This window comes from Bos mutus, chromosome 24 (genome assembly GCF_027580195.1).
Source record: "Bos mutus isolate GX-2022 chromosome 24, NWIPB_WYAK_1.1, whole genome shotgun sequence".
Classification (NCBI taxonomy): Eukaryota; Metazoa; Chordata; class Mammalia; order Artiodactyla; family Bovidae; genus Bos; species Bos mutus.
Genome location: NC_091640.1, coordinates 49715874 through 49733778, shown reverse-complemented (window position 1 = coordinate 49733778; position 17905 = coordinate 49715874). Strand labels below are relative to the sequence as shown.

The following is a 17905-nucleotide window of genomic DNA, read 5'->3' as shown; positions in this document are numbered from 1 at the left end:
TCAAAACAACCCAATCAACAAATGATAAGACCTAAATAGACTTTTCTCTAAAGAAGACATACAGATGGCCAAGAGGCACACGAAAAGATGCTCAACATCGGTAATTATTAGTGAAATGCAAATCAAAACTGCAATGAGATACCACCTCATACCAGCCAGAATGGCTATCATGACAAAAACCCCAAATGGTAAATGCTGGAAAGGGCGTGGAGAGAAGGACACTCTCCTACACTGTTGGTGGGAACGTAAATTGGTACAGCCGCTATGGAGAATAGATGGAGGTTCTTTTTAAGGAACTAAAAACAGAGCTACCATATAACCCTGCAACCCCACTCCTGGGCTTATATCCAGAGAAAATATGATCTGGAAGGATACATGCATCCCAGTGTCCATTGCAGCACTGTTTACAGTATTTACGACGTGGCAGCAACCTAGATGTCCATCAACAGAGGAATGAATAAAGATGTGGTAAGTATATACAATGAAATACTACTCATCCATTTAAAAGAGTGAAGTAATGCCGTTTGCAGCAACATGAATGGACCTAGAGATTGTCATACTGAGTGAAGAAAGTCAGAGGAGAAGTATCATGTGACATCCCTTATATGTGGAATCTGAAAAGAACTGATACAAATGAACTTACAAACCAGAAAGGACTCACAGACTTAGAGAATGAACTTATGGTTGTCAGGATGAAGGATGCAGGGAAGGGATATTTAGGGAATTTGGGATCAACATGTACACATTGCTATATCTTAAATGGATAACCAACAAGGACCTACTGTATAGCACATGGAACTTTGCTCAATGTTATGTGGCAGCCTGGTTGGGAGGGGAAGTTGGGGGAGAATGAACACACATGTATGTATGTATGGCTGAGTCCCTTTGCTGTTCACGTGAAAATATCACAACATTGTTAATCAGCTATACTCCAATACAAAATAAAAAGTGTTAAAACAAAGCTCATGTCAGGAGGCTGCCATGCTATCAGAATCTGACCACACTGTCTATTCACAGGGATTGTGCTTGTTGCCATTAATCCTTATGATCAGTTGCCAATCTACGGTCAAGATGTCATCTATGCCTACAGTGGCCAGAACATGGGGGATATGGACCCCCACATCTTTGCTGTGGCAGAGGAAGCCTACAAGCAGATGGCCAGGTAAGAATAACCTTAGCCAGGAAGTCCTCCTGGGTCGTCAGAGGGTGGAAAGGGGAGTGTCCACCTTCTTGGGCTGCTTTTTCTCAGTGGTGATTCTGGGTTTGAAGTGTTTTGGAAACCAAATCAACCTCGGGTTCTTTTCTTAATCACATTTCCTCAAGTCTTCATCTTATTCTTGTGAACCTGAGCCTGGGCTTGGAGAGCAGGGGCTCCTTAGACTCTGATGAGCAGTGCAGTTAATGCCTTGTGTCTCGTCTCTCTGTGACTTTCTTTTGGCCATCTCGCCTCTTCTCCAGGTGTGATGAATCCATTTTATACCATCACATTCATTTTATAGATCTCACTGAAGGCTCCATTTTGAAAGAACCAAGACTCTGACAACTTCTTAAAGTGCCAGGCATTTGGGGCAGAAATAGAAGCTTCAAATCGGCAGTAATGCGTAGTGGTTTCAGATTTTTAGCCTGGAAGTGGTGTTCTGCTTAGGCACGTAAGCGGATCTCATTTTGCTCTTCTTTTCTAACTCAGAGAGATAGGCACAGGTCTGTTTCATCAGAAAGTAGGCTAGGTGAGTGTATGAGTCAGGGTTCGAGAGTGTGTGTGTGTGTAAAGAGAAAGGTTTTTATTTTAAGAAATCGGCTTGTGCAGCTGTTGGGGGTTGGCATGTCCAAAATCTGCAGGATTAGGCTGGCAGGTTGGAGATCCAGGGAAAAGATCATACAAGATTTTGAGTCTGAAGGCAGTCTATTGGCAGAATTCTCTTTGGTGGGGATGTCAGAGTTTTTTCTCTTATGACCTTCTACTGATTGGATGAGGCCTACCCACATTATGAAGAGTGATCTGCTTTTCTCAATGTCTACTGATGTAAATGTTAATTTCATCTCAAAAGAGAAAACAAAAACAAAACACCTTTATAGCAGTATCCAGACTAGCATTTGGCCAAATGTCTGGAAACTGTGGCCTAGCCAAGCTGACACACAAAATTTACCACCACGCTGCTGTTCTTGAACTGTCAAGGTATAGTATAGGGAAAGATAGTTTTACCAAAGTTTTGGTGGAAATGCATTTTCCAGTTAACAGTAAAATGCTGGATCCTTTCAGCTCAGTTTTTCTTGTCCCCTCTAGAGAACATCTTACAGAGCTAGCAGGAAAAGCAGGAGTGTTTTGTGGGGAGCAGGGCTGTGTAGAGAGGAGCAAGCGAGAATCCCATTTAAGATGGTCTGTGCTGCTGTAGATGTCAGAGTACAATTTTCAGCCCAGTGAAAGTTTCCATGAGGAAAAACTGTTCTGTAAGCTTCCTTACTGGTTTATAATGTTTTGTTGCTGGCTGTGGAGATCGGTATGTGAAAGATCTGCTTCCTCATAGAAACACAATGACCATATTCAATATAAGCAGTGACCAGAGACCAGAACAATATAATAAGTAGAATGATCTACAGCTGTTTCATTTCTCCAGAATGTGATAGATTGTGGAGCTAAAATGGTCATGACCTTTGACCTCTCTAATGTCATAAAAAGACCACATACTATGTTCTGGGCGTGACCAGGAGTCACTTAGCTTGGTAAGCCATTAAGGCACATGCTGCAGACTGAAGTGTGCTCAGGGTCGTATCACGTGGCGGGGAAGAGTGAGGGGTGGTGTGACGCAGCACGTGGCCCCACTCAGGTGTGTGCACAGTGGAGGGACCTGGGGTCTGGACAGGCTTCGGTGTCTTGGGAGAAGCACTTACGCTGAGTCCTCATTTGCTTCATGTGAAGAAGACGATCCTTACTGCATTACAGATGGTTCCCTGTGGTTCTAGAATAGAAGGCGACCATGGCCTGGTTCTGATGACTCCTCCCATGCTACAGGTTCTGCCAGGTCCCTGAGACTGTCCTCTCATGCATGCCCTTGATATTAGTTTTCATCCCATTTTGCTCTCTTAGCCAGTTGCACTTAAATGTATCAGAAGTTGGTTTTTCTTTTTTAATTTTTTAATTGGAGGAGAATTACAATGTCGTGTTGGTTTCTGCCATACAGCTCTTCTTTATCAGACTTCTTGAGGCTCCCCTACAGCTTTGAGAACCCTCTTGCCTCCAGCTTGTAGACCCTCTTGACTGAATGCCTCCATTCTTCCTTTCCGAACCTGAAGCTGTGCACACGGTTATGCTGCTCTCAGCTTATTTCACTTGTTTGGGTCCTTGTTCATGCCCATTAGTGGGAAGGGACGGGGTGGGCAACCAGGGTGGCAGTGATATGATCTTGCTGAGGGGAGTGAATTTGATGATTAAGGGGTTTGGATGTTAAAGGTGGACAAAAAATTGCTTCATTAAGGGTTTTCTTTAAGGTCTTAAGGTTTATAATCGTTTTACCCACCAAGTCCCAGGGTGTAGAAAATAATGCTGCTGAAATTCTTGTGCAATTTTTGCTCATGAACGTGCATAAGAAGTATAAGGCCAGCACACGTGGCTCGGGGGAGAGAGCTATTTTTGAGTAAGTTCCGTTGTCAGCAGCTCAGGGTTTCTGCTATTGATTCGAGGGGCGTATTAGAAGCCCCAGCAGAATCTTTGCAGGGAAAGAGGGAGACTCAGTGGTCTGACGCAGGGACGGTTTTTGCTGTATTTCCGTTCTGTGCCTTCACTGTCAACTTTGAATACTAAACACACTCATTTTACAATTCGTCTGCCAACTGTGTGGTGTGCTTCCTGACTCATCAGTAAGTTGCTGAAGAGGTTGTTATGTGGATCAAGTCGCCGTGGTCTAACACAGTGTGCTTTGAATCTGAGCCTCCACAACAGCTGGGTGACTAAGGGTACAAGCAGCTAACGTAACGACGCCCAGCCCGCGGTGACGTGACTCAGTTGGCCTTGGACTCAGCAGTTCTTTCTCATGATTCACTGTGGACTGGATTTTCTTTCTTAATGTGGTTCACTCTGCGTCTCTCCAACTCGAGATGCTTTGAGCGTATGAGGAAAGTCTGTTAAAGCTCGAAGGGATAAATCCAGACCTTCATCCCCATCCCAAGAGTTCCTGCAGAGTCTTGTGCTGGAAAGGATGAGGAGACACAATAATAAGATGATTGGTTCAGCATCCCTGTCCTTGTTGACCTCAGACTAGGCTTGGGAGTACATGGAGACTCCCAGTGAATAAAAAGGCTGAAGTAACATGAAACATCAAACTAGAATTCTGCCTTCTAACCCGTGAGAAATGGACTGCCCACTGCTTTATTTCTGCTCCTCCCTTGTTCACGATCCAAAATGCCCTTTCTCTCACTTTTACCTCCCCTGATTCTAGCCTCAGCTCCTGGGTTAAATCATATCAGCAAACATTTGTAAAGTATCAGTGATTTGACAGGCTCCTTCCTAAGTGGAAACTAAGAAATGTGAGACCTCTCCTCACTTCTTAAGGTGCCCACAGTCTTTTTGGAGAGAGAGGACACAGTAGACCAAAAAGCCTGTAGCTGCAGGAAGTGTAAACCGAAGTCACGCTCAGGGTCGTTTGAATTGAGTTTGGGGATGACTGTCACATCTGGTCCAAGAAACTGTAGTGCTGAGGCTGGATCTTGATGAATTGGTCGGGTATGTAGGGTGAGATGCAGACCTCTAGGTGGGTGGAATAGAGTGATCGTTCCCCCAGCAGTGTGGCATCAAAAAGCAGAAAACCATAAAACTAGAGCGCGTAATCACAAAGCCACAGCCACATGTGCTTCACACCCCTTAGGATGTTTGTAGGCGAAGACTTCACAGGTGTTGGCAAGGATGTGGAGACGTTAGAATCCTGATACACTGCTAGTGGGAATGTAAGATGGTGCAGCTGCTTTGCAAAATAGTCTGGCAGTTCTTCAGAAGTTTGACAGTGTTATCACATGACTCAGCCATTCTGTTCTTAGATATGAAAACACATTCCAAGAGAAATGAAAACATATTCACACAGAAACTTACCCACAGACATTCATATTTAATAGAATGTTCCCATAGAATTGTTCACAGTAGCCGAAAGGTAGAAGAAAAAAACCTAAAAATCCATCAACCAATCAATCGGTAAATAAAATATGGTTATGTCCATACAGTGGAATATGGCACACAGAAAGGAACAAGATGTGGTACTTGGTACCACAGGGATGAACCTTGAAAACACGCTCAGTGAAAGAAGCCAGACATGAAAGAACAGAGTGTGTGAGTCCACTTACATGAAGTGTCCAGAATGGACAAATATAGAGAGAGAGGTAGATTAGTGTTTGCCCAGAGCTGGAGGTTTGAGGGGGAATGGGAAGTGATTGCTGATCAGTATTTTTTTTGGTTTTGTTTTTAGTGGTGGTGGGGCTGGTGATGAAAATTTTCTGTAATTGATTGCGTGGATGGATGCACAGCTCTGCAAATGCACTGAAACCCATTGAATTGTGTACTTTAAATGGGTGAATGTGTGTTCTGTGAATTATATCTCAAAAAAGCTATTTTTCACAAAAGGCATGGTCAGGGGACAGTGCCCAGGAAAGTTTAACCTATGTGATAAGTGCGTCTGGGGTTGGTGTGGACTATACAGCTAAGAGACAGGGTGACCGGACTGGGGAGGAACCGGAAAGCTGGGTGAACTTTGGCAGAAAAGTGTGTTCTATTAACAGAGGGTACAGAGATGGTCAGTTGAGTTTAGGAAACCCTGGATTAATCAAGTGAAACATCTGCCTTCAAGGCAGGGGCTTTCAGAGCAGCTATGTTGACATGCTTTCTGAGTCTCCAAGATGGAGATGCTTTATGCTGGGTTTGCAAATCATATTTAGACACAAAACTGTTTTCAAAGATTATCTCAAGGACTCTTTGGGAAATGCTGGCTTCAAGCAATGGAGACATTCTAGAGCTTGTTAGATTAAAAAGATAATATGACACCAGGGATATTCAAAGAGTGATGTTTCTCTTATGGGCCCTATTTCAAAATCTCTTCCTTTTCTCCCTGTTCTGATACCATTTCCAAGGATGAGAAGACCTTCTTGTGAGGAGCTTAGATTCTTGCAGAAATGCCTTGCCTATTTAAATGACCTCTGTGTAATGAATGGCAGTAGATGGTGAAGCTGGAATTCAGACCCAGTCTGTGTGCCCCGAAGCCCTTTGTACCAGTGGAGAAGCTATACTCCCGCCGTCAGCGGGGCCTGCGACTTCTTCCAGCAGTCTTCTGTAGTCTTCCCAGACTTCTACAGACTTCTTCTGTAGTCTTCCCAGAGCAGAGCAGGCTGTGGTCCTCGGGGCCATGAGGGCTGAGGGATAGACCTTTTCCCTCGAGGGTTCACGAGAGTCTAAATTCCAGAGTGAGATGAGTCTCGGTGTATTTTCTGGCTCTGCTAGTGGGGCCTGGCCCTCTTACCCTGCTGCCCAGGTCTGATCCTTTTCTTGAGGTTGTGTGTTCTTTTCTGAAAGAAAGTAGGGACAGTGCGAAGCAAATTCATTTGCTCTAGAGCTCACACAGGTCCGTCTGGTTCTGCTACGCTGCGGGCTGTGACTAAAGGTGGAAGATGGAATGGGATGCTCCTGGGGTCCTGGGAGGGGACGTCCCACTCAGCACACCTGGGGCAGCCAGTGGACAACCCCCCACCCCACCATGGGAGCACTCCCAGAGAAGTCCTGAGTGTGGAAATGTGCTGTAGAAGGGAGAGGACACTGTACATTTTCCATCTTCTGAGGTCCCCCCCACAAAAAAACAAAACAATAGAACTAATGGCTTTATCTTCCTGATCATTAAGGTGGAATGCTCTGAGACACCCAAGAATGGACTCAGGACACTTCAGGATCTCTTTTAGGCTGCAGACTTTGTGGAATTTGGATCTTTGGGGGAAAATTTTTAAAGGAACTGCACATAGGTGACCTAAATTCACACTTTGCTTTGAGATCCATTTTGAAGTAGGATGATGTCAGTTTCTTCCTTCCTTTTTGATATAAGGGGGCTTATTATTCTGGGCTGTATAGTTTGGAGAAGTTTGGGATGTCGAATACTTCCTGATCAAGCTTCATGTTTTCAGTGCTGAGAGCCAGGTTTCGTTTCTCTGTAAGGTGTTCGCTGTACAGGAGTGTCCGGGGTCTGTCCCTGGTGACGTGTCTCCCACCCGCTGTGTGTCCACGCACAGACCCTTTGGGCCTGAAGTTCTCAGCATCTTCACTCTTTAAGGAGAACAGTGGCCCTGCTTCAGAGAGAGACTTGGACCTGCGAGAGGTCATGAGGAACCTTTAAAAGTTGTTGAACACTATAAAAATTGGGGGTGTGGCAGTCTGGATGGGAGAGGAGTTTGGGGGAGAATGGATACATGTGTACGTGTGGCTGAGCCCCTTTGCCGTCCACCTGCATCTCTCACAGCATTGTTAGTCGGCTATGCCCCAATACAAAATAAAAAGTTAAAAATACGAGGGTGCTGATGTTAAAGCTGGCAAGACAGCTTCCTCAGCTGCTGTTAAATACAGCAAGCGACGGTATTGCTGGGGAGGTCAGTAGTTAGGGAACAATGACTTGCTGGATTTTTACAGTAAAGTCTTGAAACCATGATTTCATTCAGCCCTGACTTTTGGGTGCAGTTTTTCTTTCCTTCCCATTCATTATGATTTCAAGTCAGGACTCGTCAGGACTAGGTTGCTTTAGGACAAGGTATAGGAGATGTTCGAGATGACTGAACACAGGAGTGACTTCCATGCTCCTGTCGAGTACTATTGCTGATTTCTAGAACTTGCCCTGAGTCGTTCCCTCTATTGAGATTCTTCCCGGGGTGCTGTCTTCCCTGGGCTCTTCCCCTGCAGCTATTCTTCCCTACTCCCCTCATCTGCTCTCCTTCCCCTCCCGCCCACCCACGCCTGGACACACTCCTGTCCCTCCCCACAGTTCCCAGCACTAAGGTCCATAGCATTATTTTGATCCTTTATAATCTCTTGGATTGTATAGTTTCTTTATATTTCTGCCTATCCCGTTTAAAATTCTAGTTACGTATTTTAGACCTAAATATAGGGGAAAGTTCAGTATGCAGTGAATATGGCTAATTATAACATCCATATGTTAAAAGCAATGGATAGTAAATGTATATTGTTATCTCCTTTTAAAATTGGCAATTTCAAGAAGACTGGAACTGGGAACTTCCCTGGCGGTCCAGTGGTCGGGACCTCGCCTTCCCGTGCAGGGCGTGCGGGTTCAATCCCTGGTCGGGGCATAAGGGCCCACATGGCTCCTGTCAAAAAACCAAAACATAAAACAGAAGCAGTATGGTAACAGATTTAATAAAGACTCTAAAAATGGTCCACATCCAAAAAAGTTTTTTTTAAAGAATAGGACAGGACCATTTCCTTTGTCTAACTTCCGTGACACTGCAGAGGTCATGAGTGTTACTAATAGTTAAGTCTCAAATCAAAAATCATAGAGCTGAAAGACGTGTTACTAGTAATCACTTTTTACCTTACCTGGGGAACACAGCGCGGTAGAAGGAGAGGGTCTGCAGTCGTCTGGCTGTTGTCATCGTTCAGTTGCCCGATTGTGTCCGACTCTCTGTGACCTCATGGACTGCAGCATCCCAGGCCTCCCTGTCTCTCACCATCTCCTGGAGTTTGCCCAAGTTTGTGTCCAATGCATCACTGATGCCATCTAGCCGTCTCATCTTCTGACGCCCTCTTCTTCTGCCCTCAATCTTTCCCAGCATCAGGTAGCAATTGGCTAAGACACGGGGATGCGGGAGACCACATCCCGGCAACTAGTCCTTTGGGTGCTGCTTGACCACTCCCAGTCCAGGTGGCTCTGTCTCTCAAGAAATGTGTTCCATTTCTAACGGTTTCTACTATCGGAATCTTGCCATCACACCGCACTCTGCTGCTCTCTGATTGCCTTTACCCGGGGGGTCTGAGGGCTTCCCTGGTGGCTCAGATGGTAGAATCTGCTTGCAGTGTGGGAGACCTGGGTTCGATCCCTGAGTATGGAACATACCCTGGAGAAGGGAACAGCAACCCACTCCAGTATTCTTGCCTGGAGAATCCCATGGACAGAGGAACCTGGTGGGCTACATACAGTCCATGGGGCTGCAAAGAGTTGGACAGGGGGGTCTGACCTCTGTTCTGTGCGGCTGTGCAGGATAGCCAGCATTTTCTTACCCGTGGTGGCCCCTCCCCCACTCTGGCTGAGCATCCTGGCTCCCACGGCCCTTCCTTCTGAGCGTGGCCTTTAGTCCCTCTCCTGCTGTGGGTCACCCTGGACACCTTCGGTCTTTCTGTCTGATATCTGTGGTCTCTGAACATGATCTGCCAGGTGAGCAGTCTTCCTCGCGTGGAATTCCTGTTACAGAGCCTACAATTGCACCAAGTTGGCAGGCATTTCATGTCGCAGATTTTTACTAAGTTTGCAAGCTGTTAAATTCCTATTTCTCCCCCCCCATCCCCATCCACAGATGCACAAGAATTATTTTATTACCACTGTAATGAGATTTAATTGTCTGGCAATAAGCTACACCTATTGAAAGTAAAGTCACACACATTAAATTACATGTACAATTATACCGATTTTGATATATGCGTACATCCACGAAACTATCACCATGACCCAGATAACGAACATTTCCTTAACTTCCAAAAGTCTCCTTGGAAAAGGAAAACTTTTTCCACCCCTGCACTGCTGGAGATCAGTAGTCACTAATCTACTTTCTGTCACTATAAACAGAAACTTCCTTTAAGATAAGTTGCCCTCATTCTGCACTTGCACAATTGATTTTTTATGTGCTGAGCAGGATTCATAGTTACCTGTATTAAATGTGACCTTTCATGCCTGCGCTCCATTATTCCAGGGTATCTCTTTGACTCCTGATTTTCGCATCTGATATATTAGGTCTCCCTGCCTTGGCGCATGTGCAAATTTAACAAATCTTTTGTTTCTGTCCTTATCTGTTGAGGAGGAGGTATTAATCTGGCTGGATTCCTGTAACTTGCTAGGAGCAGTCCTTTTACTAAGAACTGATCATTTAAACTATTAAACCTAAAAATTAAGTCAAGTCCTTGTATTTTAAATCGGGTTAAAAGCTGTGCCCACTGGATTGGTCAGATGTAATTTTTCTGGGTGAGGGGGGCTCATGACTGAGGAGGTGGGCAAAGGAGACCCTGGTGAGCACCCCCAGCCTCACCGCTTCCTTCCCGTGTTTCTCCTGATTGTGTTCTTTCATCTGAGGTGCCTCCTACATTTGCTCAGCTGCAGCAGGAGGATGCCTGTATGTCCTTCCGTCCTCGGGTTATTGTAAGAAGTAGCCGGCGCTCCTCACACGTAAGCCTGAGCCGTGACTGAGCGCAGGGCGGGCCCAGCGGACACCCCTGCACCCACCCCCCGGGTCCTGCTTGTGACATAGCCTGGTCCCGCTGTCAGAGTCACACTCGTCCCCGCACACCAGCTGCTTTCAGAACTCACAGTGGTGCTGCATGTGAATAAGATTTCGTTTTACAGGGTGTCTGAAATAATTTTCAGTTGAAGAAGCTAATAAAATGTGAAGCCTAGCAGGATGAAATGGCATTTCTATTTACATCGTGATAATGTCTTTCACGCCATGGTAGCCACTCTTTCTTTTTTAGCTGCATAGTTTTATGTTTATATCCTGAAAGACAGAATGTCTATGGATGTCATCTGCTAATGTGTGCATGTTTAGTAGGAAAGAAGATGTCAAGAAGCGAGGTGGCTCAGCTTCCAGGGACAGGACTGTCTGGGTTCTCAGAACACAGGAGCTGTGGGACCTTGGCAGGTCACTTAAACTCACTTTGCACCAGTGCCTGCGTCTTTAAAACAGGGATACATATTGTGGCAAAATCATCAGGTTGCCAGAACTAAATGAATTGATAAGTGAAGAGTACTTAGAATGATTTCTGGAACAGAGTGCTCAATAAGTGTTTGATCCAGTGCTGGTGGTAGTGATAGCCTGGTGATAATACTGATGAGTCGATGGTAAGTAATGTCATTGTCATTTCATAACATCCAAAGGAAGGAAGTGCTGGAAGGAGACATCAGTGCTGAGCAGGATTTCCTTTCTATGTCACCCTCAGAGGACAGGTGGTCCTTCAGGGCCAAGGGAATAGTAGAAGGCTGGCCATTTTGTGCGATTAATAATGTTCTTTTGGCCTTTGTTATAGGCTCATGTGTGAAATTAGAATTACAGAAGTTTAATAGGTGGTTGCCAACCTGTCTAGAGGAAATACAGCATCAATTGCACAATGTCTAAAGCTGTCTTTTGTCATGTGCAGGAGGCCAACAGCTTTGAGTTTTGAACTTAGAGTGAAGTTAAACTGTTACTGACTCAGCCACCCCTAGAATAGTGTTAGAATGTGGACACCACTGCCCTTTGGTAATGGCATCTGTAAGCTTGTGTGTATGTGTGCTAAGTCCCTTGAGTTGTGTCCAACTCTCTGCGACCCCACGGGCTATACTCTGCCAGGCTTCTCCGTCCATGGGATTCTCCAGGCAAGAATACTATCAGTCAGTCAGTTAGTTCAGTCGCTCAGTGTCCAACTCTTTGTGACCCCATGAATCGCAGCATGCCAGGCCTCCCTGTCCATCACCAACTCCCAGAGTTCACCCAAACTCATGTCCATCGAGTCGGTGATGCCATCCAGCCATCTCATCCTCTGTCGTCCCCTTCTCCTCCTGCCCCCAATCCCTCCCAGCATCAGAGTCTTTTCCAATGAGTCAACTCTTCGCATGAGGTGGCCAAAGTATTGGAGTTTCAGCTTTAGCATCAGTCCTTCCAATGAACACCCAGGACTGATCTCCTTTAGGATGGACTGGTTGGATCTCCTTGCAGTCCAAGGGACTCTCAAGAGTCTTCTCCAACACCACACTTAAAAAGCATCAATTCTTTGTCTTTCAGCTTTCTTCACAGTCCAACTCTCACATCCATACATGACCACTGGACAAACCATAGCCTTGACTAGATGGACCTTTGTTGGCAAAGTAATGTCTCTGCTTTTCAATATGCTGTCTAGGTTGGTCATAGTTTCCTTCCAAGGAGTAAGCATCTTTTAATTTCATGACTGCAATCACCATCTGCAGTGATTTTGGAGCCCCAAAAAAGAAAGTTTGACACTGTTTCCACTGTTTCCCCATCTATTTGCCATGAAGTGATGGGACCAGATGCCATGATCTTCGTTTTCTGAATGTTGAGCTTTAAGCCAACTTTTTCACTCTCCTCTTTCTCTTTCATCAAGAGGCTTTTGAGTTCCTCTTCACTTTCTGCCATAAGGGTGGTGTCATCTGCATATCTGAGGTTATTGATATTTCTCCTGGCAATCTTGATTCCAGCTTGTGCTTCTTCCAGCCCTGGGTTGCTGTTTCCTCCTCCAGGGGATCCTCCCAAGCCAGGGATCAAACCTGGGTCTCCTGCATTGCACATGGACTCCTTACTGCTGAGCCATCTGGGAAGCCCCATCTGTAAGCTTAAGCAAAAGGAAAATAATAATGTGACACTGCAGGAATGGAGCGATGATTTGATTGTTTTTATAGGCATTTGCTTGAGAGACAGCATGCCCACCGTCACTAACTAAGTGCATGCTGAAGGCTGGAAAGCAGCTTTTCACAAGAGCATGGAAGTGAAACCCAGTCTCTCCTGGTCCTGTGGTGGTGCATTGGTTGTTAGAGCAGCAGTCTTCAGACAGCTGAGCATGTTGAGTTTTGGAAGATTCACTGGAGTGTGGGAACAAAATTTTAGAACTTTATTTTTTTCACAGTCTTTTAAGATTTAAAATTCTGTTGGTACATCTCTTATAATGTGCACAGTGCATTAATACAGTAGCTTAGAAATTAATTTATAAATTCATATTTCCAGGGGAGCTGGCTCACAGTTTTCCTTATAGATAGGGAAAAAGAGAAAAGTGGTTTAGTGGCCAGGGCAGTGTCTAAAGCCATACATAGATGCAGTGGTCTTTGTGGACTAGTTCATGGTCCACAGAGGACATCTGTCCCCTGGCCCCCTGCTGGGGTTCTTCTTGGAGTGCTGCAGTGGGGAGAAGGTGAGAGAAGGTGGCTGGCTCAGTGCAAGCCTTCCCTGTCATGGGACATAAAGCACGGTCGCTATTCCTGTCAGTGTCTCGTTTTTAGACTGTGTTAAAGAGCCCTGCTCTCTTGAAAAACGTATATATGACCATTTATAAAATTAGATAGCCAGTGAAAATTTGCTGTATGAAGCAGGGAGCTCACATCTGGTGCTCTGTGACAACCTGTGCTGTGCATATTCATGTCTGCCTCTTTGCGACACTGTAGACTGTAGCCCACCAGGCTCCTCTGTCCGTGGGGATTCTCCAGGCAAGAATACTGGAGTGAGTTGCCTTGCCCTCCCCCGGGGGATCTTCCCAGCCCAGGATCGAAGCCAGGTGTCCTGCACTGCAGGTGGATTCTTCACCATCTGAGCCACCAGGGAAGCCCCTGTGACAATCTGGAGGGGTGAAATGGGGTGGGAGGTGGGAGGGAGGGTCAAGAGGGAGAGGACATACCTATACCTGTGACTGACTCGTGTTGATGTGTGGCAGAAACCAACACAATGTTGTAAAGCATTGACTTATTTAAAATTAAAATAAGTAAATTCAAATTTTAAAAAAGAGCGCTGCTCTCTTAGTAGCTCTCTGATTACATTAGAACACAGGTTCCAGTGTAACAACGGGCAGTGTTTTGTCTCGAAAAAGAAGAAAACCTTGGGGAGGTCCTTTATCAAGGAGATCAGTTGTTAGTATTGAATCCTAGCACCATCCTTGCCCTTGGAGGGAATAAGCAGAGGCTCCCCCAAGGGCTTCATTTCAGAGTCACAGAGGAAATCTACCCACCCCCCACCCCAACACACACACACCTGCTTTACTGAATCAGAAGTTCATGGGTGAAACCAAATTATCTTTTTAAACTCTACAACTGAATCAGAAATTCATGGGTGAAACCAAATTATCTTTTTAAACTCTACAACTGATTCAGAAACTCTCGTCTTTGGACACCTACCTGTTTGGAGAACTTTTGAAATAGATGAGTCTCTCTGATCTGGGGGACCCAGAACTGGTGCTCACAAAAAGAATCCACGTCACGGGTGTTAAGAGCCGCCTCAGTCTTTAAGCTCTGCTTGGTTGCTTTTAGCATCTCAGTAGGAATTAAGGATCTGAGAGTAGACTTTGATCAAGGGAAGGAGTTACGGAATTTGAAAGCCTGTTAGAACTGGGGAGAGAAATCTTTGGATTCTCCAAATTTAGCAGATGGCTAGCTTTCTGCAGTGACTCTGAACCCTGCCTGCACAGGAGAATTACCTGGGAGGTTCTAAACCACCGTGGCCAGGCCTCACCCCCAGAGGTCAGGTTAATCACGTGGTGCTCAGGTGGATATAAACACTCCCAGATGCTATCTTAGTGAAGCTGGGTCAAGAACTTTGTTGAAACCATCTGTGTAATGTAGGTACCCCACCTGGTCTTTGTCACCAGTAGAGTTTTAGGGCGTGAGGGGATGCTTTTGTTCATGGGGAACGTTGTAGAAAGTGTGCAGGCCGTGTAGCGTGTCCAAGAGAAAGCCCTGTGTTAGTGTCCTTTAGAACAGTGTTAGTCGCTCAGTCGTGTCCGACTCTTTGCGACCCATGGACTATAGCCTGCCAGGCTCCTCCGTCCATGGAATTTTTCAGGCAAGAACACTGGAGTGGGTTGCCATACAGTGGACAGATTTAAAAGCAAATGCTTTTTGAGTCTGCCTGGCTCCTGCCCCCATCATAGATCAATGATTTTGGAAGCCAGAGGAGGGGCACCTACAGCCAAAATATGTTGGAAATTAATTCAGTTCTCTGTATTCCCAGAACTAGAGAACAAAATGCCTCATGATTGATGACCTGCTTTAAAGAGAGATCCCTTTTGGTTGAAAAGGGAGTTAACCTTTTTCTGAAGAGCAAGTACCAAGAGTGCTTAGAAGTATGGGATGTCTTTTTAGAAAATGCCTTGGACCTAGTAGCAGCACGATGAAGAGCCAGGGGGACATCCTAGGATCCAGCGCTTTCTAATTAGTTATCCTTGGAGGCTAACAGTACTTTACCCCAAGCCTGTGCTTATGGAGAGGTTACTGGGGACATATTAATAAATGCAGGTGTGTAAACTATGTAGTGTCCAGCTGCATTTAGCTTAAACGTGTAGTACCAGCCTTCAGTTAAGATATTGGGGATCAATAAATGCTCACTCCAGCTGGTTCTGCTTCTCCACTAGGTCGTTGGGCTCCTAGAGTTTTATTCCATTTGTCATTGCACGTATTGATCCATCATAATTGCCTGATGTGTAGGAACTCTAGCTCAGCAACCCAAGGCAGAGATTTTTCTTCCCAGTTGTATGAGGTTGTCATTTCTACAATGCTGTTCACTTGCTTATATTTGTAGATCCTCTTACTTTGCAGAGTATATGTTCATGAAATGCGCAGCATTTTTAAGAGTTCTGCACTTGGAGTTGGAAAGCTTTTGAGGTCATATTATCTAGGACAGGGGTTCCTTTTCAGCATCATCAGTATTGTGGTACTTAGTCTTTCTGGAAAGTTCTAGACCCCCTCATTCCACTGTTTGAAACTTAGGGGTGAGCAGATATCTTACAGTCGCTTACTCCCACCCTGGACAGTTCCTGCCTCTCTTCTGGGGTAGCCAGCAGAGCAGATTGGTCTGGGAATGTACCTTTAGTGTTTTCTTCACTAAGCAAGACTCTTTCTGGTCTGGTTAGCATTCCTCATGTGACAGTTCAGAATCCTGTTTGATTTCCTTTGAATACATTCCAGTCTTTCAGTGTACCTCATGAAATGTGGCATCTGTAATTAAGCTAAGCGTGCAGATCTAGCCTGACCGGAGGAGAAGGCCGTGGCCATCTCCTGCTATCCTGGGGCATAAATACTTAGGTGCTGCATTAATGGAAGCTTACTAATAGTTCCTTGCTGCGATGATTGCTAATGAGTCACCAAAATCGTCCAGTGCTTCCCATCCACACCGTGGTTCTGGATGGTGATCACAGGTTGGTACCAACCACTGTGAGGTCTGTTGTGGACCCGCCATGGTTGTAGACCCTGTCCAGATCACATTGCTAAGTGTCAGTGTCCATTTAAGCATAGAGGTTACCAGAAGCCTCTCCCAGTTCCCCTTACTTCACAACCCGAGTTCTCTTTGTCTATGACTCAGCAGTGAAACCAATGTTCACCTTCCCCTAAGCCTGGCTCTTGATTTCAAGAGTGGGAATTTAACAGACTTTTAATGAATTTTCACAGTACCAGGCAGAATTCTAAGACAATTGCCATGTTAGGTACTGAAAAGTCACGTTCTGACAGTTGGAAGGTGAACTTTGACACTTTTCCTGTGTCTTCACTATGTGTTAGTCCCAGTCGTGTCCGACTGTTTGCGACCCCATGACTGTAGCCTGCCAGGCTCCTCTGTCCATGGAATTCTTCAGGCAAGCGTACTGGAGTGGGTTGTCATTCCCTTCTCCAGGGGATCCTTCCAACACGGATTGAACCCAGGTCTCCCGCATTGCAGGTGGATTCTTTACCATCTGAGCCACCAGGAAACGCTTTGTCTTTGCCTTCCTGTTATAACAATCCTAATCATTTGGATACAAATGAATGCCTTGATTTGAGGCAGGAGAAAGCTATGTAAAGCAAATGTAAAAGAGGAAAGTACGTTAGCGTGTCTCAGAACTCTCTCCCTACTTTGTTGATGTGCATGATAACATAGAATGTTCCTTAAGATCATAAATGAGGTATGAGCAGTACTTTATTGTTATGCGGCACTAACTCAATTTTATAGGTTTGTCAGTGTAACCACCGAAGTCATGCATCTTGCCTAAGGCACGTAGCTGGCAGTTAGCAGGGATGATGGGACCCTGGGCCCCCTAATTTCCAACGCCATGCTCTTGGCCACTCTGGTCTCCTGGGTTCCTGGAAAAGACATTTCCTGGGTTTCTGGCTTGGGAAACCAGGTAGATAGAAGTTATACCTGCTGAGACCAGAAAGATGGAGGAAGGGTATAGGAGGCACTTTTTATTTGGGAGTTGTCTCATTCATGATCCCCAACCTCTGATATCCAAATAAAGCTATCTAGTGGTTGAGCCTATGACAGAATTGAGAGAGGTCTTGGCCTATAGGTGGAGCTTAAAGCCTTGGGAATGGATGATGTCATCCTGGGAGAGACTGTTGAGACAAGTTCCCAAAATCTAACCCCAAGGAAACTGGGCATTTGGAGATCTGGTGGAGGAAGAAGAACCTAAAGGAGGTGATGATCACCCCTTAAAGGTGATGGGGTTTGTGCCTTCTTCTTGGGGGCAGTTGGAAATGTAGGTAAGAGTCTTATTAGGCACAAATGGGGTGGGAGTGTGGAGTCCTCCACTGAGCGGGCAGTGCACTGATGGTGTTACCACCTTGACCAGGTGTGCCTTAGGAACCGGGAGCGGCCTGCAATGGCAGTCCTGTGCATCCAAGAATTGCCTGCCTCCTGCCTTCCATTGCTTTGCCCCAAATGCTCAGCGTGATCTTTAACATCCGTTGTAGCACTCGTGTTTATACCGCCCTTAGTTTTCAGGTGTCTTTTGTCTCCCTTGCTTCATGGCTCCCCTCTGAAACTCAAGGAGCGTGGAAAGGTAGGCTGTTGAGACCCGAGGCTCTGAGGGGCTTGACCAAAGGCACCAAGCTCGTGAGAGGCAGAACCGGTGCTGGAATTCCTTCTGCTACTGCTGCTCCAAGGCTCCTGCTGTTTTGTCCCCTTCTGTGTGTCTGGATGAATCTGGAGAACCTGGATTTGTAGCAGAATTCCCGCA

At 45.7% G+C, this 17905-nt stretch overlaps 1 protein-coding gene across 1 annotated transcript in view; it reads left to right on the top strand.

Annotated features, from left to right (window-relative positions):
* MYO5B (myosin VB) overlaps nt 1-17905 on the top strand; it is a 335169-nt gene that overhangs the window by 155271 nt on the left and 161993 nt on the right. Inside the window, 1 exon segment of the mRNA XM_070361628.1 lies at nt 1018-1162. Coding sequence (XP_070217729.1) covers nt 1018-1162 — 145 coding nt within the window.